This window comes from Alosa sapidissima, chromosome 9, assembly GCF_018492685.1.
Source record: "Alosa sapidissima isolate fAloSap1 chromosome 9, fAloSap1.pri, whole genome shotgun sequence".
Taxonomy (NCBI): Eukaryota; Metazoa; Chordata; class Actinopteri; order Clupeiformes; family Clupeidae; genus Alosa; species Alosa sapidissima.
This window is the reverse complement of record NC_055965.1, coordinates 30,440,028-30,464,792: the sequence shown is the minus strand read 5'-3', so window position 1 is coordinate 30,464,792 and position 24,765 is coordinate 30,440,028. Positions and strand designations below refer to the sequence as shown.

Here is a 24,765-nt window from a genome sequence, read left to right as displayed (position 1 = left end):
ATCCAACTGCAAACTAGTGAAATGAAAAATGAAAAAGCTTTTTCTAGGACAAGTTTGAATTATACAGACCGTCACTGGCCGTGCGTTCCATATATAGCTGACGCCACTTTCTTTTGTGATTCAAAAACACCTCTAAAGGACGCTGTGGCTGTTTTTAAACATCTCTGATGGATGCAGTCACTGTTTCCTCAAACTCTAATTAAACCAGCAGGTTCTTTGTAAACTACCCCCGAATCACATGACAACAGATGCTTAAGAAGCCCCCTCATTTGCAACATAGGAATATGTGATGGTTTGTTCTGTGTATGTTATGTTTGTTATGTGTAGAGATTTTTGTTTGGCTCCATTTAGGATGCCATAGCGCTTTTAACAGCTAATTTATTTGATGTATTCACCACCACACACAGCCGGTCCCTTTGTTGGCCTTTTCTTTCCCTCCCCTCCCCTCCTCTGTCTTTCTTTCTTTCTTTCTTTCTTTCTTTCTTTCTTTCTCTCTCTTACTCCTCATCTCTCTGTCTTTCCTCCACCATGTCAGGTCAGGTGTGTGGTGCTGTTGACTATATCACTCTCCCTGAGGTGATCTTGTGTGTTTTAGCAGGTGTTGTATTTTAAGACCTAATTTATTTTTTATTTACCCTCCTTCCCCTCATCACATCTTCCCTTCATCACATATTCCTCCTCATCTCTCTCTCTCTCTCTCTCTCTCTCTCTGTGCTACACCTGAGCACTTCACTCCTGAGGGGATTCTCTTTATTTGGCAGTGTTTGTCTGTACTCTCTCTCTCTCTCTCTCTCTCTCTCTCTCTCTAAATCTACCTCCCTCCCTCCACACCCCTCCAACTCCTTTCCATGTCACCACAGACTCCATTAAGTGCTTCTGGTGAGATTTTAATTATTATGTATTGAGGTCCTCTCCATTGACCCCCCCCCTTCCTCTCTCTCTCTCTGTCTCTCTCTCTCTCACTCTGTCAGAAGTGTGGAACCACGGAATATGTTAAGTGATTCTGGTGTTTTTAAAATGCCTATGCTTGTGCCTAGGACCTTTTCAATGACTCCTCCCCTGTCCCCCCTCTCTCTGTCAGTTGTGCTGTGGGACATCGCCCCCTGGAGGTGATCCTACATCAGGGCTATTTATCTCTCTATTTAGTCTTTTTATTTCTCTCTCTCTCTTCCTCTCCCTCTCTCTCTCCCTCTCTCTCTCCCTCTTTCTCTCCCTCTCTCTCTCTCTCTCTCTCTCTCTCTGTCTCTCTCTCAGGTGTGTGGGACCCCTGAGTACATCGCCCCCGAGGTGATCCTGCGTCAGGGCTATGGGAAGCCTGTGGACTGGTGGGCCATGGGCATCATCCTGTATGAGTTCCTCATCGGCCTCGTGCCCTTCTTTGGCGACACCACCGAGGAACTGTTTGGACAGGTCATCACAGGTCAGGACCCCTCAAGGAGCTGCCTATGTATGATGCCTGAGCTAAAATACACTGCTTTAAAAAAAATTAAGGGAACACTTCCAGTTTTCCACAATTGCTAAAACACATTGTTTGAAACCTTCCACCCTTTTCTCCATTCTCAAACTACAATCACAGAATGTCTGACAGTTCTTGCAAAATAAAACACTCGTCTCAAAAGTTTTACTTGTGCTCAGAACCAAACAGTGTCAGAGTCCACTGCATGATTGAAGAATTCCCTTAATTTTGAGCAGTTTATATATGCAGATTCAATAACAATGGGGTTTGATTTGCATGAAGGAGCAGTTTGGACAGATCATCACAGGTCAGGAACCCTCAATGGGCTGCCTATATTTGATGCCTGAGCAAAAATATATATGCAGATATACAGATTCAATAAGAGTGGGTTTTGATGTTATATTGAGGAGCAGTTTGAACAGGTCATCATAGGCCTCATGAGGCTGGCCATGTCTGATGCCTGAGCAGCAATATGCACAAGCAGATTGAGTTACAGTTGGTTTTGATGTTGTGTGTCTAGATGATATTGGGTGGTCTGAGGGAGAGGAAACTCAAGGACCCCTAAAGGGGTGGCGATGTTGATGCCTGAGCAGAAATATAGATGCAGATATGTCAAAGATGGTTGATTACGAAGATACTTCCTGAGAGGCCATTTCCTGTCTCCGGACATGTATGCAAATAGGGTAGCAGTAGTACACACCCCGCACGAGAGGGGGGGGCACTATCCCCCATTTATGCAGTGGATGGATGCACATTTCGGACACGGTATCATGATCTCCAAACCCTCCTCCCCATTTCAGGAGAATGTCATGACAGTATGACCCTCCAGTCGGGAGAAAATCAACATAAATGATGGTGTACACCAAGTTTGTTTTGTACTCCGGTTTCTGTCTGGCGTGGAACCGAGGCGCTCAAACGTCAGTCATACGTCAGTGACACGCCCCTGTGCAGACGGGGACTGAACCTGAGCCCGTCTCTGACTGAACTCCACTTTGCCCTCATAGACATGAACTAGGACGACCCATCTTGCTACGCATTAATTATCTTTGGATACGTTGTGTGTTTAGATGACATTGTGTTAACCTGACTCTCGCCAGATGAATTTCGGTTCATCTTTATGGTTCAGCCAATCAGGACGCAGGAGTTTCATAGATGTGACGTAGCGGAGAAGCGACCATGAGACTGTTATCAGCGTCACGGGTTGGCTTCGATGTGAGTGGTTGAAGTAGCACGTCAATAGATGACGGACAAGTGGCTTATCCAATCATATGCAAGCATTTTTTTATTAGGCCCAGCCTTCTGAAGCAACACTTCAATGGATTGATCCCAGATGGATGAGTGGAGCTAGGCGGAACGAAATTCATCTGGCGAGAGTCAGGTTAACATTGTGTGGCCTGAGGGAGAGGAAACTCAAGGACCCCTAAAGGGGTGGTGATGTTGATGCCTGAGCAGAAATATAGATGCAGATATGTTGTGTGTTTAGATGACATTGTGTGGCCTGAGGGAGAGGAGGCTCTGCCCGGGGATGTCCAGGGTCTCATATCAGCACTGCTGCAGACCAACCCACTGACACGGCTGGGCACAGGTACACACACACACACACACACGCACGCACACACACAAACACACACACATGCACGCGCACACACACACACATATACACACTGACTTTTCTCATCTGTTGTTCCTCGTTGGTGGAACACACTGCCAGTTCCTACAAGGGCAGGGACATCCTTTTCCACTTTCAAAAAACTCCTGAAGACCCAGCTCTTTAGAGAACATCTACTCTCATAGCAACACTTACAACAAGTCTTACTGATCCTAGCACTCACCAGCCGTTTTAAACTGACAAGTAACTGTTAAAAACAGCACTCACCGACGCACTTATTCTTACTGTACTCTAATGTTTTTTTTTAAACTGTCCTAAAATTGTGAGAATTGTTCTAAAAACTTACTGTTTACCATGTTGTTAGTCGCTTTGGTTAAAAAGCGTCAGCCAAATGTAATGTAATGTAATGTAATGTAACATGCACACATATGTATATATATACACACACACACACACACACACACATGCACGCACATATACATGCACACACATATACACACACACATATATATATATACAGACACACACACATATACTGTATATGTATACACACACACACACACACACACACACACAAACAGGCATGGATACGCGTGCACACTCACCTTTCAAGAGTTTGTCACTAAGTTCTTGCTGTTGGTCCTCCTGGCCTGTAGGAGGAGCCTTTGAGGTGAAGCAGCACTCGTTCTTCAGAGAGCTGGACTGGAACTCTCTCCTCAGGCAGAAAGCAGAGTTCATCCCCCACCTGGAGTCCGAAGAGGACACTAGCTACTTTGACAGTGAGCTGTGTGTGTGTGTGTGTGTGTGTGTGTGTGCGTGTGTGCGTGTATGCGTGTATGTGTGTGTTCATCTGTGGTCACTATCATTTTCCTCGGTGTACATATTAATTGTTTTCAATACTTGATCAACTACAATGATGCTCTATCATCACATTATGATATGAATCTGTAGATTATCACACGTTCTTCTCTTCCATCTCTATTTCTCTCTCTCGCTCTTTCTCTCTCCATCTCTCTTTCTCTCTCCCCATATCTCTCTCTCCCCACATCTCGCTCTCTCTCTCTCCATCTCTCTCTCTCTCCCCACATCTCTCTCTTTCTCTCTCCATCTCTCTCTTTCTCTCTCCCCATATCTCTCTCCATCTCTCTCTCTCTCCCCACATCTCTCTCTCCATCTCTCTCTCTCTCTCCATCTCTCTCTCCCCATATCTCTCTCTCTTTCCCTTCATCTCTCTCTCTCCCCCCATGTCTCTCTCTCTTCCTGTGCCAGCGCGTTCGGAGCGTTATCACCATGGGAACTCCTACGAGGAGGACGACACCACAGAGGACGAGCCTGTGGAGATCAGACAGTTCTCATCCTGCTCGCCACGCTTCAGCAAGGTCTCACACACACACACACACACACACACACACACACACACACACACACACACACACACACATTAGAGATCAGACAGTTCTCATCCTGCTCGCCACGCTTCAGCAAGGTCTCACACACACACACACACACACACACACACACACACACATTAGAGATCAGACAGTTCTCATCCTGCTCGCCACGCTTCAGCAAGGTCTCACACACACACACACACACACACACACACACACACACACATTAGAGATCAGACAGTTCTCATCCTGCTCGCCACGCTTCAGCAAGGTCTCTTACACACACACACACACACACACACACACACACACACACACACACACACACATTAGAGATCAGACAGTTCTCATCCTGCTCGCCACGCTTCAGCAAGGTCTCACACACTCACACACACACACACACACACACACACACACACATTAGAGATCAGACAGTTCTCATCCTGCTCGCCACACTTCAGCAAGGTCTCTTACACACACACACACACACACACACACACACACACACACACACACACATTAGAGATCAGACAGTTCTCATCCTGCTCCCCACGCTTCAGCAAGGTCTCTCTCTCTCTCTCTCTATCTGTCTGAACTTGAACTTGAACTCACACACGCACACACACACACACACTTGAACAGCACAGCAGTTGAACTTGAACTCCTCAGATGACAGAGAGGATATGTCAGTTAGATGCTCTCGTTAGACTAGTTTACTGAATCACCATAGACAGATTACTCAACACCCCTTAAATCAAAGACATTTAAATGTTTATTAAATGAAATTAAAATTCTCCCTCACTCCCTTTCTCTCTCTCTCCCTCCTCCTCTCTCCTCATCCCTGTCTCTCCCAACATCCCTTTCTCTATCTCTCCATCCCACAGGTGTACAGTAGTATGGAACACCTCACCCAGCTGGACACCAAGGCTCCGACAGTGACCCGTCGGGAGCGCAACGGTCGCCGTGACGATAAGATGGCGAAGCGGGAGAGTCTGGGCAGTTTCACTCTGAGGGAGAAGGGCTGGAGGACGGGATCGCCCGAGATGTGAGAAAACACACACACACACACACACACACACACCTACACACACACACACACCTACACACACACACACACACACACACACACACACACAGAGTAAAGAGCTGGAGGACGAGATCGCCCGAGATGTGAGAAAACACACACACACACACACACACAGACACACACACACACACACACACACACACAGACACACACACACACACACACACACACACACACACACAGAGAGAGTGAAGAGCTGGAGGACGAGATCACCTGATCTGTGAGCTGTATGTAGATTCCATACAACATGATTATGTTATGTGCCCCTGTCTCATGTCATCTGTATCAGTCGGCAGTAGAGTTACATGTTGGAATGAAAAACAGGACTTGTGCACTTCCCTTGTGCTCTTTACTCTTTTGTTACATGTCTGTGAGCCATTTTTATGGATGTGAGACATACTGTATGTGTGTATGTGTGTTGTGTTTTGGTTGTATAAGCTACTGGATGCATAATATTTCCCTTGGGATGACAAAAGGATCTATCTATCTATCTATCTATCTATCTATCTATCTATCTATCTATCTATATATCCCCAAGTTGCTTCAATATCATGTTATAAACATCTCTCTCTAGTTTTATTACTGTATTTTTAACCATACCGTTCGTTTACAACATAAGCATGTTATGAAACACGACAATCTGGAACAATCTGTCCTGTTCCAAGTTGTGTTATTAGTGTGTTCTAAACCACCTCTTTGAGACTTTATCACGGTGTTCTAAACCACCTCTTTGTGACTTCATCACAGTGTTCTAAACTTCATCACGGTGTTCTAAACCACCTCTTTGTGACTTTTTCATGGTGTTCTAAACCGCCTCTTTATTACTTTGTCACCGTGTTCTAAAACCACCTCTTTGCGACTTGATCACAGTGTTCTAATCCACCTCATTATTACTTTATAACTGTGTTCTAAACCACCTCTTTGCGACTTCATCACAGTGTTCTAAACTTCATCACGGTGTTCTAAACCACCTCTTTGTGACTTTTTCATGGTGTTCTAAACCGCCTCTTTATTACTTTGTCACCGTGTTCTAAAACCACCTCTTTGCGACTTGATCACAGTGTTCTAAACCACCTCTTTGTGATTTTATAATGGTGTTCTAAACCACCTCTTTGTGACTTTATCATCATGTTCTAAACCACCTCTTTGTGACTTAATTACTCTGTTGTTTAAACAGGAAGCGTCTCTCCTGCACGGAGTCGCTGTACTCTGAGGGCGACTCGAGCCCTCCGCTAGGCGCGCGGCGGCGCTTCTCGGCCCTGCTGGACGCGCAGAGGTTGGCCTCTCCACTGGAGGGTGACGTGGAGTTCCTCTCCAGGCAGAGCACCAGCACAGGCACCAGGCCACGCGGAATCTCATTGGAGGCAGGGGTACCAGTCGCCATGGCAATGACCCAAACACCAGCCTCCAGCAGCAAAGAGGGAGGAGCTACTGCTACAGGTGAGAGAGAGAGATATAGGGGAGGGAGAGAGAGAGAGAGAGAGAGAGAGAGAGAGAGAGAGAGGGGGAGGGAGAGAGAGAGAGGAGGGAGAGAGAAAGAGAGAAGGTAGCAGAAAAAGAAAGTGACAGAGAGAGGGGGAAGGTGGGAGGAAGATTGAGAGAGAATGAGAGAGAAACAGAAGAGAGAGAGTGGAAAAAGAGAAGGAGAGGGAAGACAAAAAAGTGAGCAATTCCAAAACTATTCAGTCAGAAAATCATTTATACATTTTTATAACACTTAAAATGTTATTGTTTATATTGTTTATTTACATGTGCTTGTTTACCTGTGATGTCATAAAGAACCCAAGCCAGGGGATGTGACTCCATCAGTGGGTCCTGCGGTGACAGGTGTGGTCCCCAAGGAGACTGTAACCAAGGACGCCATCTCCACGGATCCCCTGGCGCCACGGGCAACCAACGACCTGGTCCTGCGGCGGGCGAGGCATCAGCAGCTCACCGGGGACGCTGACCGACGCAGCTCCCGCCCTAGCAACAAGGTCATCAAGTCCGCCTCGGCAACCGCACTCTCAGTCATGATTCCTACAGGTATTTCAGATATTTTCCAAAGTATTAGTTAATTTCCTATATATTTATTTATTTGTTTGTTTGTTTGTTTGTTTGTTTGATTGATTGGGCCAGTGTAGGATGGGTTCACTTCCATCCCTTGTCTCTAGCCAGTTCTTAAAAAAGACAACCTAGAGTTAAACCTTTCACAAGTAGTTTCACATAGTTTATTTCTCTTGTATTAAGATGAAACACAGTAGTAATATGAATGGAGTAGTTGTTGGCCACTAACGTTCCTTCCTCTTGAGGTTTCTGATCAAGTTAATGTGCATGCTTGTGTCATCAGTATACAAGTATAGTACAATGTATGTATACCCTTTTGATCACGTGAGGGGAATTTGGTCTCTGCATTTATACACAGCACAGAGGGGTTAGGTGCCTTGCTCAAGGGCACTTCAGCTGTGGATGTGGGCATGGGAGAGCATTGCTCAACCACTTCCCCCGCTCACATTTTTCCTACTGGGTCGGGGATCGAACCGGCAACCCTTCAGGTCCAAGCCCGAAGCCCTAACCAGTAGACCACGGCTGCCCCCCATCATGTGACATGTCCACTGCTGTCCATGGTCCTGGAACTTTCAAACTGATGAATCTCTGCTCCTACACATAAAAACTACATAACTACACATAAAAAAGTGGTCAGTGATTCTGCTTTGTTAAAAAGTTGCTGCTTTACTGGTGGATGGACCAGTGTGGTGTGGGATTTAGCACCCTCTACAGGCAATGTTGGGAACCCCGGCTTCAGAATGTAAAAGTCCTGCCATTTGTTTGGTCCATCCACTCCCTAAACCATCTGATTTTAATTAACACTTCAGCCAGGAAGATGAGTTAATCAGGGAAATCACCTACATGAAGTGCACAGATACAGTAGATGACTTAATTAGGGAAATCACCTAGGTTAAGTGCACAGATAGATTAGTTAAATAGTGTAATAGCCTGTTAAGCCTTGTCTACATCGGTGCCGATAGGAGTGCACTGTCACTTGCCACGCACATCAGCAGCGAAAGTTTTTATCTGGCAAACCTTGGATGAACAATACACTTTATGGAGTGGTGATTTCACTAATTAACTCCTCTCTCTCTCTCTCTCTCTCTCTCTCTCTCTCTCTCTCTTTCTGCTCTCTCTCTCTCTCTTTCTCTCTCAGTGGAACAGCATGGAAGCTCTCCATTGGCCAGTCCTATGTCTCCCCGCTCGCTCTCGTCCAATCCCTCGTCGCGGGACTCCTCCCCCTGCCGGGACTTCTGCCCTGCTGTCACTCTCCTGCGCTCACCAATCACCATCCAGCGCTCGGGCAAGAGATACGGCTTCACGCTCCGCGCCATACGCGTCTACATGGGTGACAGTGACGTCTACAGCGTCCACCATATTGTCTGGGTAAGAGAGTGGGAGAGGGGTCATGTGTCATAAAGGCATTGGGTCAAGGGTCACGGATCATTACATTACATTACATTTGGCTGACACATTTTTAACCAAAGCGACTAACAACATGGTAACAGTTAAGTTTTAAAGCAATTCTCTCAACAATATATCATAGGATCATAGAGGCATTGGGTCAAGGCTCATGTGTCATAGAGGCATTGGGTAACAGGGTCACGTGTCATAGAGGCATTGGGTCAAGGGTCATGTGTCATAGAGGCATTGGGTAACAGGGTCACGTGTCATAGATGCATTGGGTCAAGGGTCATGTGTCATAGATGCATTGGATCAAGGGTCACGTATCATAGAGGCATTGGGTAACAGGGTCACATGTCATAGAGGCATTGGGTTAAGGGTCATGTGTCATAGAGGCATTGGGTAACAGGGTCACGTGTCATAGATGCATTAGGTCTAGGATCACGTGTCATAGATGCATTGGATCAAGGGTCATGTGTCATAGATGCATTGGGTAACAGGGTCACGTGTCATAGATGCATTGGGTCAAGGGTCATGTGTCATAGAGGCATTGAGTCAAGGGTCACGTGTCATAGATGCATTGGGTCAAGGGTCATGTGTCATAGAGGCATTGGGTAACAGGGTCACGTGTCATAGAGGCATTGGATCAAGGGCCATGTGTCATAGATGCATTGGGTCAAGGGTCATGTGTCATAGATGCATTGGGTCAAGGGTCACGTGTCATAGATGCATTGACCATATTCATACAACGACCATTGTTCTCTGGCGTCATGCTCAGGGTAGGATGTTTTTGCTTTCAGTAGAAGTCTACTGTCAGAATGGCAAGATGGTTGAAAAACTTCACCTCTGTACCATCTGTACCATCACTGTTGTGTCACAATATTGATGAAATGGACAGATGAATTTGCTAGTATCCATTTAAAAGATAAAAAGATGACCAAAAAGGATACAGCAATTGGATTTTAAGGTTAGCTGTACACGACTTTTACACACCCACCCCACACTGTAACTACTAGCCTATAAACTGTAACTGGGTTAGCGCCACACTACAGTTAGCTAAAATAAGCGCTTGTGCAGAGATATGGCTTCATGCTCTGTGTGAACTGGAAAACTGAGGGCACTACTCCAGCAGTCAGCTAGCTGCCTGCTCAATGTGCTAATAGAATTATACAATATTTTCTTGATGATGAGGGATTCCACTCACTGTTGTCTTGTCCTATCACAGCATGTAGAGGATGGTGGCCCCGCCCAAGAGGCAGGGCTTTGTGCTGGTGACCTCATCACCCATGTGAACGGGGAGTCAGTCCATGGATTGGTCCACACAGAAGTGGTAGAACTCATTTTGAAGGTGAGGGGTGCATCTGTAGGTGCATTTGGATTGCACCAACTAGTCTAATCTAGAGGAGACAACATTACATCTGAGACTCATTCTGCATATGTTAGCATAATTACCTTAACCACATTATAAATTTAACAATTTTAACACATGAGTAATAGTTATTTGTTGTCAGAACAGAAGCATTATGCCAAATAATAAAAAAAACGTTTCATACAAGCCTTTTAGCCATTACGTATTGAAACAGATGACAGTTGTTTGTTCTTTATATTTTATATTTTTACAGAGTGGCAATAAAGTCACCGTGACAACCACCCCCTTTGAGAACACGTCCATCAAGATTGGCCCTGCTCGCCGTGCCAACCAGCAGTCCAAGATGGCACGCAGGAGCAAGAAGACTCCGGGGAAGGAGGCACAGGACAGGTGTGAGGCGCCATTCAGTTCAACTCAGTTCAACTCAATTCAACTCTGTTCAACTTAATTAAAACCAAATTGAGTTCAACTCAGTTTCACTCAATTCAACACAGCTCAGTTCAACTCTGCTTAACTCAGTTCAACTCAATTCAACTCAATGTAGCTCAGTTCAACTCAATTCAACTCACTGCTCTGTCATTCTGCTCTCTTCCTCTCACATTCTTGTGTTCCCTCTGTTCTGTGTTCCCTCTGTTCTGCTGGTTCTAACAGTAAGAAGCGCAGCTCTCTGTTCCGTAAGATCACCAAGCAGTCCAACCTGCTCCACACCAGCCGCAGTCTGTCTTCCCTCACACGCTCGCTCTCATCCAGCGAGAGTCTGCCGGCCTCACCCACACATGGACTGGCACAGGGTAAACACACACGCATACACACACACGCATACACATACACACATGCACACAAACACACATAAACACACACGCACTCAGACGTTCAAATAGCTTTCAAGCCTTGTATTTATAAACTATAATTATCTCTGGTTCTCTGTGTTCTACTCCATTTTTCCTTCACCTCCCTGCCACTTCCATCCTTCTCTCTTTCCATCTCTCTATTCTTCCCACTCTCTCCTCATCAACTCTCTTCATTGCTCCCTTCCTCCCTCCATCCCTCTCTTCTCCCACCCTTCCTCTCTCCCTCCTTCCATCTCTTCATTGCTTCCTTCCCTCCCTCTATCCTTCTCTCTCTCCCTTCCTCCCTCCCTCCCTTCCTCCTTCTCTTCTTCCCTTTCTCCCTCTCTCCTTCTCTCCCTCCCTCCCTCCTTCGTCCCTCTTTTCCTCTCCCTCCCTCCTCCTTCTCTCCTTCTCTCCATCCCTTCCTCCCTCTCTCCTTCTCTCTCAGGCATCTCGTCTCTGAGCACCTCCCCAGCCTCCAGCACGCCCAACTCCCCCGCCCCCGCCCCCTCCTCCTCCTCCTCCTGCTCCTCCTCCTCCTCCATGATTTCCCATCAGCCCCCTGGGCCTGGCGTTGCCGTTGGCGTCCAGCCCCCCGGCCCTCCGGCTGCGTCTCAGCAGGGGCGTCACATGCGCCCCTCCTCCCTGCACGGCCTCTCTCCCAAGCTCCACCGCCAGTACCGCTCCGCGCGCTGCAAGTCGGCCGGGAACATACCCCTGTCGCCCCTCGCCCACACCCCGTCACCCCCCCAGACCTCCTGCCCGGCGTCGTCCTCCGGATCCCCCCCACCCCCACCAGGCGTCGCCACCCCACCCCTGCCTGGACACCATGTGCCCGGGAGCAGCCACACCACCCAGGTACACAGGCAAGGTTAATAACACAACACATTATTATATACCAAGATTAATAACACAACACATTATTATATACCACCCAGGTACACAGGCAAGGTTAATAACACAACACATTATTATATACCACCCAGGTACACAGGCAAGGTTAATAACACAACACATTATTATATACCACCCAGGTACACAGGCAAGATTAATAACACAACACATTATTATATACCACCCAGGTACACAGGCAAGGTTAATAACACAACACATTATTATATACCACCCAGGTACACAGGCAAGATTAATAAACCTTGGAGTGAGATTTGGTGGGGCCAACCAAAATTTTGCTGTGGAAATTTTTGTTTGGCTCATTCAGCATTATTACCGTACAGTAAAAAAAACGTACATCAGTGGTTCTCAGGTGTAGGGACCAGGGTCCCAGAGTTTAATTAATATTGGTATCAAAGGGATCTACTACTAGGACCTCGGCCTGAACCTGCATTCATCTGATGCTGTGTCGTCCTAAGGGTGTTTTGTAAGAATTTAAGAAATGTTTGTATATTTTAACTTTTAAATGCATCAATCAGGTGCACTTTCAAAATAAATTCAGAGGTCAGACTTATTTTTATGGAAAGATTTGTGCTGTAGCCTAAACTATTTTGCACTTATAACCATGCACACACAGGTGGAATAGTTATGGTGATATTGCAATAAGTTCACAACCACAAAACATAAATGCTACAATTCACAGTTCAGAAATGTGTGTACATTTTGCAGAAGTGGTCATGTTATTCAGCTAGTTCATTTAAGATAAGATATTGGTCATTGTAATGGCCATCTAGCCTATAGCCTACTGTACATGCTCTTCCTTTTTTTCAGGATACCCATATCTGGGAATGTATGATGTGAATGTTAGCATATGGCTTATGTCAGGCTTTATATCAATATTTGTGTCTCATTATTTGATTTTCTTTTCATATTTTCATCATATTTTTCTTTTCATATTTTTGCATTAATGTCACTAGGAAGCATGCCAATATAAATATATTAATTTATCTGTGTAAGTGGGATTGGCTGGAACCTGACAATATAAGAACCATGATAGTGGGATAATCTATGGCTGAGCAATTTACAAAACTGTAATGTACTGACAAATAGTTTATATTAGAATACATTATAATTTCGCCCCAATGAGACTATGTAGAAATGTGTTGCAATTTCAAAACCGGATTACTCAGGAACCACTTATTGCACAGAGGCATGCTTTATATCCTCATATTCGGTACGGTTTGCTGTTTATTGTGACATTGGGTTTTCCATGTGTTGTGTGAAGGGTTAGTGAAATATTTAACCGAGAGTAATGGGTGTGTTCTGTGTGCAAAATGCAAATATGCTTAGCCTAAATTGCATGTCAGTTCAATGTTAATTTTCTCGCGAACCATTATCACAGCAACTTGGCGCTATCTTTGGAAAGCTTAGATTCCGTTCGTTCACATGATGTGTGATATGTATAGGTTAAGTTTAGTTGAACCTCATCTGCCAGGTATTTGACCTACCAGGTTGACACTTCAGCGTGAAAAATACTCAATAATACTCACAGCATACCTGAAGCCGGGGAAATGCGCCTGGGATGGCTTCTGAAGTAGCATTGCAAATGAGAGAAAATTTAGAAAATTCCAGACAGGGGGTGCTCTTGAACCCTCTCACCGTCTCTGAAAGCATAACTAGTCGATCAGTGGCTCAACAGGTAGATCTATAGATAAAACTCATTTTTCAGGCATCTGACCGACCGGGTGGACACTTCAGCGTGAGAAATCGGGGGTGTGGCGTGTGAGCGTGTGAAACTAATCAAATGTGTGTGTCTCACGGTGTGTGTCTCATGTGTGAGAGTTGGCAGCTCTGTTAATAACACAATACATTATTATATACCAAGATTAATAACACAACACATTATTATATACCACCCAGGTACACAGGCAAGATTAATAACACAACACATTATTATATACCACCCAGGTACACAGGCAAGATTAATAACACAACACATTATTATATACCAAGATTAATAACACAACACATTATTATATACCACCCAGGTACACAGGCAAGATTAATAACACAACACATTATTATATACCACCCAGGTACACAGGCAAGATTAATAACACAACACATTATTATATACCAAGATTAATAACACAACACATTATTATATACCAAGATTAATAACACAACACATTATTATATACCACCCAGGTACACAGGCAAGATTAATAACACAATACGTTATTATACACCACCCAGGTACACAGGCAAGATTAATAACAAAATACAAATTATATATATATATATATATATATATATATATATATATATATATATATATATATATATATATATATATATATATAATCCTCCATATATACCCAGGTACATAGGCAAGATTAATAAAGTAAAAACAAATTATTATATATATTTATATATATATGAAATCCTTCAAATATATATATATATAGTCTCTGTCCTTAACCTCCTTTCTTAAATGTACAGCATAAAATGCATTCATTCTAATTTGACCCCACTCATGAAAGAGTGTAGGTGTTGGTAGGTCATGCATCTAAGGGTTAATAATAAATAATAATAATAATAATAATACAGTATATATATATATATATATATATATATATATATATGAAGGATATATATGGAGGATTCTTTGAGTGCTGTGTCTCAGTAGAAAGTGTCTGTCCTAACTCCCTAGCGTCTAACACTTGCATACTCCCCCCCCCCCCCCCCAACACCACACAGGCCTTCCCACCAGCGAAGCTGCACCCGAGCTCGTCCTCCTCCTCGTCCCCGGTGATGGTACGCCCGCGGCCGAAGAGCGCCGAGCCTCCGCGCTCTCCACTGCTGAAGCGCGTGCAGTCGGCCGAGCGACTGGCGTCCTCGCCGCTCTCCTCCTCGCCGCCCTCGGGGGCCGCGATGATGACCGGGTCGCCCTCGGCAACGACGGGGGGACACAGGAAGCACAGCCTGGAGCTGGGAGTTGTCGTCGGCGGCATCGGATTGGCCGATTACAGGAAAGAGGGCGGGTTCCTGTGCGGGGAGCCGCCCCTGCAGAGCCTTCCGGAAACGGAGGCCGAGACGCTGGGCGTGCCCCCGTCGCCGCCGTCTCCGCCGAAGACGACGATGACGATGACCCCGTCGCTGCCGGAGACGGGCGTGCTCGTCAAGCCAATGAGGAAGCTGGGCCGCCAAGAGTCTCCGCTGAGCCGAGAGGTGCTGTTCCGAGAGCGCGAGAGGGAGCGAGAGAGGGAACGCGAGAGGGAGAGGGGAAGGGACAGAGACAGAGAGAGAGAGAGATCCTGGGACGCCACTCTGGGCAGGTCCGTGGCCAAGCTGGAGAGGACCACCCCATCTGGAGCCGCGTCCAGCGACGCCCAGGCTGGAGGCGACAGCAAGCGCACGGACAGTAAGCCTGTATCGGGGAACGGAAGAGCGAGCGAACCCCCTGGAACCACAACATCCAAAACCGCCATATCCACCACTGAGGACACACGTAGTCCAGCCCAATGCAAACTCAGCGACTCCTCGACAGCGAAGGCGCCCGTAAGCAATGGTGCTGCCCTTGAGTCCAAGGCCACCCAACCTGCCAGTGCATCTCTTTCTCCGCCTGCTGCAAGCACTACAGATCCCATAATTCTCGGCAGTGTGGCAGTCACAACAGATCCTGCTGCAAAGACTACAGATCCCAGAATTCTTAGCAGTGTGGCAGTCACAACAGATCCTGGCTGTGACGCCAAATTCCTACCAGCCTTCTGCAGCAAGCTGAGCCAGCCAGAGAAAGCAGCCAAACAGCTGCAGCCTCAGTTAGATCGCGTTCAGGCTAAACCTGATAGAAAGGACATTCCAGAGAGTTCTAAGATGGTTCCGCAGGCCCTTCCACCGGCGAGGAGTTCTGCAGGCTTAGAGACATGCCTGGGTTCCGCACCTGCCATTGTCTCAGAACCTTCTAGAATCTCAAAAGCACCTGGTTTAGGTGAGGGAGTTTTGAGAAAGAATGGCCTGAGCACCCCCGCTAGGCCTCCAGACCCTAGGCTGAGGGGCTCCATAGCTGGTCCTGTGAAGGGGCTGCTCTCCGTGGGCTCCACCCAGGTCCAGGCCCCCGTCCTGGGGAAGATGCGTCAGGAGAAGGGCCTGTCGGTGAACTGCTACCGGGGCACCCTGGACTGGGAAGAGAAGCGACTGCTGGAGGTGGTGGAGGAACATTCCCCCTCCCCAACCCCAAGCCCCTCCCCCACCGCCACGCACACTCCCACCTCCATCCAATCACAGCCCGTCTCCCCCGGCGACCGGAGTGGCCCTGCCCAGCAGCCAACCGCCAAGATGCCCTCCCCAGCTCCTCCTACTCCTCCTCCGGCTCCTCCTCCCGTCGGTCCCAAGAGCCCAGGGCCCAGGGACAGGGAGAGCCCCAAGACCAGTGAGGGGAAGCAGGCAGGCCCAGCAGGAAAGCCTGAGGCTGAGGCAAGAAGTAGGCCCGGACTCACAGTAGCCGCTTCCCCAGGGCTTGTTTCTCCTCCTCCTCAACCTCAGTTGGATAAAAGCCCCAGCATTCCAAAGTCCACGGCCTGATGGTTTAAGGGTGTCAAGGGATCAGTGGGTTGAGGGTCATCAGGTTAGACCTTAAGGGAACCTTCATGTCATGATTTAAAACTTACCAGAGCATTCTGGCTGAGACGTTCTTGACGATGAGGACACATGCAGACTATCTTTCTCTCTCCTTCTCTATCTTTCTCTCTCCTTCTCTATCTTTCTCTCGCTCTCTCTCTAGAATCTGATTCTGTTGCCATGGTGATTTAGGGCTGTCCTTTTTAAAGTGAAATCTGTCATACACACCTGATCTAACTGGTACACACCAGGAAGGTGAATATGTATGTACGAGTGTACCAGTGTGTGTGTGTGTGTGTGTGTGTTTGTGTGTGAGTGTGTGTGTAGATTTGCTAATGAAGTGCTTTAACAGATCACCTGAAGCTGAAAACTGCAAAGACCAAAATCCAAACTCCAAACGCCGACTGAAGACGAGTGTTGATCCAGGTCTGCCTGCTGTTGGTTTGAAATACTCTTTTCCTGAAGATTCCGAGTATGATGATGCACACTCTTCCTTAGCGCCTCGTGGAGTACGATCGAAGATGTGTGTGTGTGTGTGTGTGTGTGTGTTGGAGTGTGGAGTACGATCACAGATATGTGTGTGTGTGTGTGTGTGTGTGTGATCACAGATGTGTGTCTGTGTGTGTGTGATCACAAATGTGTGTGTGTGTGTGTGTGTGTGGAGTACGATCACAGATGTGTGTGTGTGTGTGTGTGTGTGTGTGCGTGTGTGTGCGTGTGTGTGTGTGTGTGTGGAGTACAATCACAGATGTTATAAAGCGCTATAGTCCAACATGTGTCAACTGCAGGAACTGGGGCCCAGCTGGAGGGGACGTTTAAAGGCACAGACTTTCATTTTCACTCTCAGCCTTTCTGTTCCCACTGCAGGGGTACGACCACACACACACACACACACACACACACACACACACACACACACACTTGCCTGCATCCTCACCCCCAACACACACACACACACACACACACACAGAGGACTGGACTTCTGTGAGGGTCTCATGGAAGGACATTTTCCACACTTGCAAGTGTTAAGAGCATGGGTTTGGTGCCCCCTGGTGGCGAACACAAATGCATGTATAACAAGGCAGTGCCGTTTTGCCAGTAACAAGCCGATGGGGCTTTAAGCTGTATACATACATTCCACATGGTTCCTTGAAAGCAGGGTTTAAAAAGAAAGAAAAAAAGCCCTAAAATGCATCCTCTGGCGTTTCAGCTCACACAGCCCTCCCCTAAACCATGGCGTGGATAAATGCACACTTCGTCATTGATGTCACCTTATTTGATTTTCTTTACAGCCTCTGAGATGGGCTATAGTGCCTAACAGACTGTGTCTTCTACGATACGCTTGTTGGAAAATGAACGTTCTAAAGAATATCTGGGTACATTGAATTCAACATAGAATTTTAGAACCTTGAATTGTTGCTGAACGGAATCTTATGTTAGAATGTTCAAAATCCCACACTTTTAGGCGGGGATCACATTAGCCAGCGGCAAGCGGCAGGCTTCCTATTGTTCTCTATGGTTCGGCAGCGGAACGGTGGTAACTGTTCAACTTTCAAAGTGCAACGCGAGCGTATTCAATTGACAAACCGCTTGTGTTGCTTAGGAACGAGACAAAACTTATTATGGTCTGAGAGCGTTGCATTACGTTTGCCGCTGCCGCTTGCCGCTGGCTGATGTGATCCTCGCCTTAAGGCTTAAGCCATCCTTATACCTGAAGACTTTGACAAGATTTGGGAAAGATAGTAGTCTTTTGAGTAAAGCTTGAATAGTTAAAAGACTGCAATCTGAAGACTTTGACAAGATTTGGGAAAGATAGTAGTATTTTTAAGTAAAGCTTGAATAGTTAAAAGACTGCTATCTTTCAAGAATCTTTCTTCAAAATCTTCTGATGTGTGGGTAGCATTAGTCAGAGTCACCACAATTGCTCTTTAGGATGTCATGTTGAATTGGGCTCCAAAAGGGTCTAGGTCTGAACAGTATAAGCTTTCTGCCATTTGCCTGAAGCCCAGAGATGGGAATCCTGGCATCAGAAGGGATTAGGCCATGTTCACACGTCAGATATAAAAAATAAAAAAAAAGGTTTTCCTTATTGCAAAATATTTCCATCCACACGGATATGCGAAGAGCACGTCAATCAAACAGAATGATGATACTGACCAGTCAGAGACCTGACCACATTTTAAATAAAAAGGGAAAATGTGATGTCACAATCCAAAATCTCCCCTGTCCACACGCAAACACTGAAACAGTTTTTGGAAAATCTCCATTTTGGCTAATTAGCTCATCTACCTAGCTAAAGAGTTGAGGAAAGAAGAATCAACTGTTTTGTTGTTGTTTACTGAATGGTTGGAACAAATATTTGGACATTTACTCCCTGAAGCCGGGTGTCCCATCTCTGGAGGACGGGATCGCCCAAGATGTGAGAACACACACACAAACACACACACACACACACACACACACAGCGATATAAACACACTCACACACACACAGCCACACACACACACATGGAGTATCCCATCTCTACTCGAGGCAGAGTACAGTATAATTGTTGGAAAACCCTAGCCAGATCCATTCCACTCGCTCTCTCTCTCACTCTCTCTCTCACTCTCACTCTCACTCTCTGTCTCTCTCTATATATATATACATACAGTATATACAGATATCAATTCAGTCCAGTGGGAATGTAGAGAAGAGCCTATGCAATACCCATCTCCAGAGGTTTGATATTCGAGGCGTGTAGATCTCCTCTCCTCCACTGTATTCTAGCATCATCAGCCCAGAGCGACTTAACTTCCTGGGTACAATTTTAAGTAGCCTATAGCTCGCACCCTATAGCTGCAGTGCTTGGGTAAATCTCCATAGTAACAGTCTCAACTGTCATATCACCGAGGGGAACGTCCCTGATCGCTTCATCCGACTGTTATAGTGACTTACAGTAAAATGTGAAAAACGAAGCTTTATGTTAACGTTTTATAATAATAATAATCATTGTTCTTTCTGGAGGTTATAGTGTGGTGACCATTGGCTGATTAAATATTAACCATACGTACTGTAGCAGTGTCGATTTGGCAGACTTAAAGAACTTTAGATAGGCTAACGGGAAATCAGAAAACACATTTTTTCAAATGATCTATTTATGCTAAAGGCAAACTATCGTTGTAGACCATGTGAATTCTCGATATCATTCAAAATTATTTATGGTAAGATGCACTTTATATGTTATGTTAAATTCTTCTGTTGTTGATGATGTTATTGTTGTTGTTGTTATTTGTTATTAGGCCTATTTCCAGTCTATCGACTGCTTTGAGAACTGGAATCAGTCCAGGAGATGTGGGCTACATGTTGATTGTAAATAGGCAAGAGGAAAACAAACATATATAATTGTTATCTATAATTATGTTAACTTAGTATTATTACTGTTATTCATATTGTTCATGTTATGATTGTTATTATTATTATTGTTATTATTATTTAGTCTAAATGTTTTATTTTTATTTTATTTTAATGTTTTATTTGTATGTTTTCTCTGACACCTTGAGATGTTGTTTCAGTGTGGAATAAAAAGTATTACAGGACCTACAGAATCTCTTTTACTTTCACACACACACACACACAGACACAGACACATATACACACATATTTACAGGTTTGAAAAAAGGTGAAAGCAATAGAAAAACTGTAAAAGCATGAAGAAGGAAGAGGACATTTTGTGGAGATATTTCAAGGCAACAGCGCCAAGTTTAGCACTCTATGGCATGAATTTTATTTTTTTGCAGAAAGAAATATTTTGCCCCACCTATAGAGAGCTTGGGGGTCCCTGTTGACATATCAATCATACAATTTAACCCCCCATCACCCCAAAGCAGAAATCAGTTTGCTGCCTCAGGGCAACAACATGCTGTAAAACGCCAAGGTTTTCTCTATGTAGTTGTGTAGTGAAATTAGGACAATACAAGCAAGTTATGCAAAAAGTTAATTTCCAATTTTTTTTATTTACTGTTAGCTTATAGAAAAAAACAATTTAATTTTCACACTCAACATTTAAAGGAGAATTCCGGTGTGATATTGACCTAAAGTGTATTGAAACATGATACCGAGTGTGAACGTATGTCTCATAGCCCATCTCGGCTTGTCCCCTGCACTCCAAAATCTGGCGCTAGTTAGCCGATGCTACCAACATCTTTTTCAATAGTGGTGCTTCGGCATCGGGCTAGCCATGCAAATAAATCACTGTTTTACACCCATTTACGAGGCTCAATGTATCTCCACACTTCATTGGTAGACTTCCGAGGGCCCTGACATTTAAAACGAGACATTGAGAACTTTGAAAAAGCACTGGTAGTTTACTTACAAGACGATTTATACAGACAGTATCTTCACGAAGTTTAGCGTTTGCAGCCATCTTGAATTTAGTCACGATAAGTCGAGCAACAAGTAAGAATGAACAGGTATGATAAGGGATCAGATTCCAAAAATAATTCAGTGGAAATGCATGGATTCCAGTTTCTTCCAGTAGCAGCAACTGGAATCCATGCATTTCCACTGAATTATTTTTGGAATCTGATCCCTTATCATACCTGTTCATTCTTACTCGTTGCTCGACTTATCATGACTAAATTCAAGATGGCTGCAAACGCTAAACTCAGCAATCTTCCGGTTACAAGTCTGAAACTAGACAGCGCTAACCAGTAGGCCACGGCTGCCCCAACAGTCAACTGACTGTCTCTGTGTGAAAGCGCCTGCATGTTTTAATCTGTGTGTGTTTGCCTTACATTGTATGTTTGTGTTCTCCAACTCATAGACTACTTGGGGTCATGTTGTAACCTGAATTGGCTCTGAGATGTCTGCAATCTTGCAGGTGTGTTTCTGGACTAGGGCTTGCATGTCGGTTGGGTATGTTGATGATTGGATCTTAAATGGCCACAGCAACGAAGAGGAATTACTGAAGAATTTGTATTTGTGGGTGCCTGCATCAAGGTCTGGAGGATTGTCGGGTTATGATGCTGATTGGATCATAAACAACCACAGCAACGAAGAGGAATGACTCAAAGAATTTGCTTGTACTTGTCAAGGGTCAAGGGTTTGCCATTTGTTTATATATATGTTGCTGATGATTTTACTGTAAATGGCCGCAGCAACAAAGACGATTTACTGATGAGTTTGTTGGTATTTGTCGGTGCCCACATCAAGGGCTCGTGGTTTGTCTGGTTACGTTGCTGTTCGGATCATAAATGGCCACTGCAATGAGCGACCAATGAATTTGTCGATATTTGTTGGCAGATCATGAGTGTGGATGGGGGCTGGGTCTGGGATGCCAGATACCACGGTTGAGCCTTCTGGAGGTGTTGGGGGACTAATTCAGTGAATCACTAACGAAGGAATGTGTCTGCTTGATAACCCTAGTGAAATGTTCTTGAAGGCTGCTCTGTTGGTGATTTTTGTCCACAAAGGGTGATTTGTTTGAAATTAACATCTCTCCTGTGTATTTAAACAAACAGGGTAAGTATAGAACATCCTTCACATATATGAACAGTACCCACACATTTAAAACATGTACTGTGAAATGCAACGTACCTTTGTCCACAAGGACTGGGGAGCATCACTCCATGAAACACATGAAATGCTCTGATAAACTGCCGGCACGGGGGAAAACTCAAGAACGTAAAGCCTTCATGCTACACTATATTTTATGCAGGTGGAACATGGAAAAGCAGTTTTAGATGTGGACACACCAGCTTAACATCAATGGACTTACAAGTGAGAATCTTCCCCAGAGAAAAAAATCAATGCAGACTAATTCTAAAGGAGCTGAAGTGGCAATGGCATCCTTCCTGTGTCTCTGAGGTCGATGTGAGCAATGCCTTTAGGAGGGTTAATTGTAGAAAAGCTGCTGGACCGGATGGAATTTCTAACAGGGTTTTGAAATCCTGCGCTGCTCAGTTAGCTCCTGTGTTCACTTATATCTTTAACGCATCATTGACTCAAGAGACAGTTCCTACTTGCCTCAAGCAGTCTGTTATTGTTCCAGTACCGAAAAACAAAAGTCCATCATGTCTGAATGACTACCGCCCAGTAGCCCTGACGTCTACAGTGATGAAGTGTTTTGAGAAGCTTGTGAAAAACATGATCTGCTCATCCCTCCCTGCCTCCTTCGACCCCCTCCAATTTGCTTACAGAGCCAACAGGTCTACAGAGGATGCCATCTCAAACCTCATGCACACCACCTTAACTCACCTGGAGGAGGGGAATGGGAATAATGTGAGGATGCTGTTCATTGACTTTAGTTCAGCATTCAACACGATAGTACCTCTCACCTTGGTCACAAAGATGAAGGCCTTAGGACTGAACACCACCCTGTGTCACTGGATATTTGACTTCCTCACCAACCGTTCACAAGTGGTTAGAGTGGGGGGTCTGACATCTGACTCATTAACCATCAGCACGGGTGCTCCCCAAGGCTGTGTTTTGAGTCCACTGCTGTACAACATCTACACACATGACTGCAAAGCCAACAGTAGTCATACCTCCATCATCAAGTTTGCAGATGACAGTGATCTTGGGCCTGATTAGTAACAACAATGAACAGCTCTACTTGGATCAGGTTGATGAGGTGGCACAGTGGTGTCAATCTAACAGCTTTACACTGAATATCAATAAAACCAAGGAAATGGTAGTGGATTACAGAAGGCAGCAGCAGAACTACAGTTACACCCCACTAATGATCAGCGGGCAACCTGTAGAGAGAGTCACAAGTTTTAAATACCTTGGTGTCCACATTACTGAAGACTTAACATGGACTGTTAACACTCAATATGTTCTGAAGAAGTCCAGACAACGACTCTACTTCCTTCGTCAGCTAAGGAAATTCAAAGTTTCTACATCCATCATGAAGGCCTTCTACACTTCAGCGGTTGAGAGTGTTCTAACTGGTTGCATCATCACCTGGTATGGGAACTCCACAGTTAGAGATTGTAGTACTCTGCAGAGAGTAGTGCGCTCAGCTGAACGTACTATAAGAACTCAACTCCCTGCTCTACAAGATATCTATTCCAGAAGAGTACTCCTAAGAACCCAAAAGATTCTGAAGGACTCTTCTCATCCTAACAATGGATTATTCCTACCGCTGAAATCAAGAAGACGCCTATGTAGTCACAAAGCCAGAACTGAGAGACTCAGGAGAAGTTTTTATCTCCAGGCCATCTGAACTCTGAACTCACACTATACTGACTTTGCACACATTCACTCCTCAGCACTCTCAAACATTTCCCAACTCTGAACTCACACTATACTGACTTTGCACTCATTGCACCCCCCCCCCCCCACACACCTACAAGACTATTAGCACTTTTACATCCCTTACCCTATGCTACAGACCTTTTATTTATTTTCTTATTTCATCACACATCAAAACACACACACACACACACACACATCTGACTTTCTCCAACTTTTGCACATCTCCATAGAACTTTTTATTTATTATTTTTGATTTCTCCTCCATCTACCCATGTCCTTGATTGCCTAGCCTTTCTGCCCCCCCCCCATCCCCATCCCCATCCCCAACACACACACAAAAAACACACACATTAACATCATCACTGTCATCACTTCACATACATACAGCACACTGCTTGCTACAGTAAGCCTCCTCTACATACTTGCTGCACACTGTCCCCCCCTCCCTACATACACAGCACATTATCTTCAGGATCTTCTTCAACACACATCCTCTACATACTTACAGCACACTGCCCCCACCTACCCACACACACACTACACACACACACACACACACACACACAGTCACTGCTCCACTCCCCTCCCGCCCACACACACATCTTCAATGTCATCACTTACATACACCATACATACAGTACTCTGCTTGCAATAGTAAGTCCCTTCACCATACTTGCAGTACACTGCCCCCCCCCCCCCCTCTCCCCTACATACACAGCACATTATTTCATCAGGAAGCTTCTCCAACACACATCCCCAACATACTTACAGCACACTGCCCCCCCCCCCCCCCCCCCCCCCAGTACACAGCACATTGTCTCATGAGGAAGCTTCCCCAACA

General features: G+C 45.3%; 1 protein-coding gene across 1 annotated transcript in view; it reads left to right on the top strand.

Moving 5' to 3' along the window:
* Positions 1 to 17,517, top strand: part of LOC121718813 (microtubule-associated serine/threonine-protein kinase 1-like) — a 29,236-nt gene extending 11,719 nt beyond the window's left edge. The window contains exons 7-20 of the mRNA XM_042104084.1: positions 1,255 to 1,420; positions 2,940 to 3,041; positions 3,722 to 3,844; positions 4,335 to 4,444; positions 5,341 to 5,501; positions 6,721 to 6,983; positions 7,323 to 7,568; positions 8,728 to 8,957; positions 10,201 to 10,323; positions 10,598 to 10,734; positions 10,996 to 11,156; positions 11,596 to 11,678; positions 11,796 to 12,032; positions 14,826 to 17,517. Coding sequence (XP_041960018.1) covers positions 1,255 to 1,420; positions 2,940 to 3,041; positions 3,722 to 3,844; positions 4,335 to 4,444; positions 5,341 to 5,501; positions 6,721 to 6,983; positions 7,323 to 7,568; positions 8,728 to 8,957; positions 10,201 to 10,323; positions 10,598 to 10,734; positions 10,996 to 11,156; positions 11,596 to 11,678; positions 11,796 to 12,032; positions 14,826 to 16,649 — 3,966 coding nt within the window. The 3' untranslated portion in view covers positions 16,650 to 17,517. The remainder of the gene's footprint in view (positions 1 to 1,254; positions 1,421 to 2,939; positions 3,042 to 3,721; positions 3,845 to 4,334; positions 4,445 to 5,340; positions 5,502 to 6,720; positions 6,984 to 7,322; positions 7,569 to 8,727; positions 8,958 to 10,200; positions 10,324 to 10,597; positions 10,735 to 10,995; positions 11,157 to 11,595; positions 11,679 to 11,795; positions 12,033 to 14,825) is intronic.
* Positions 17,518 to 24,765: the final 7,248 nt, after the last annotated feature.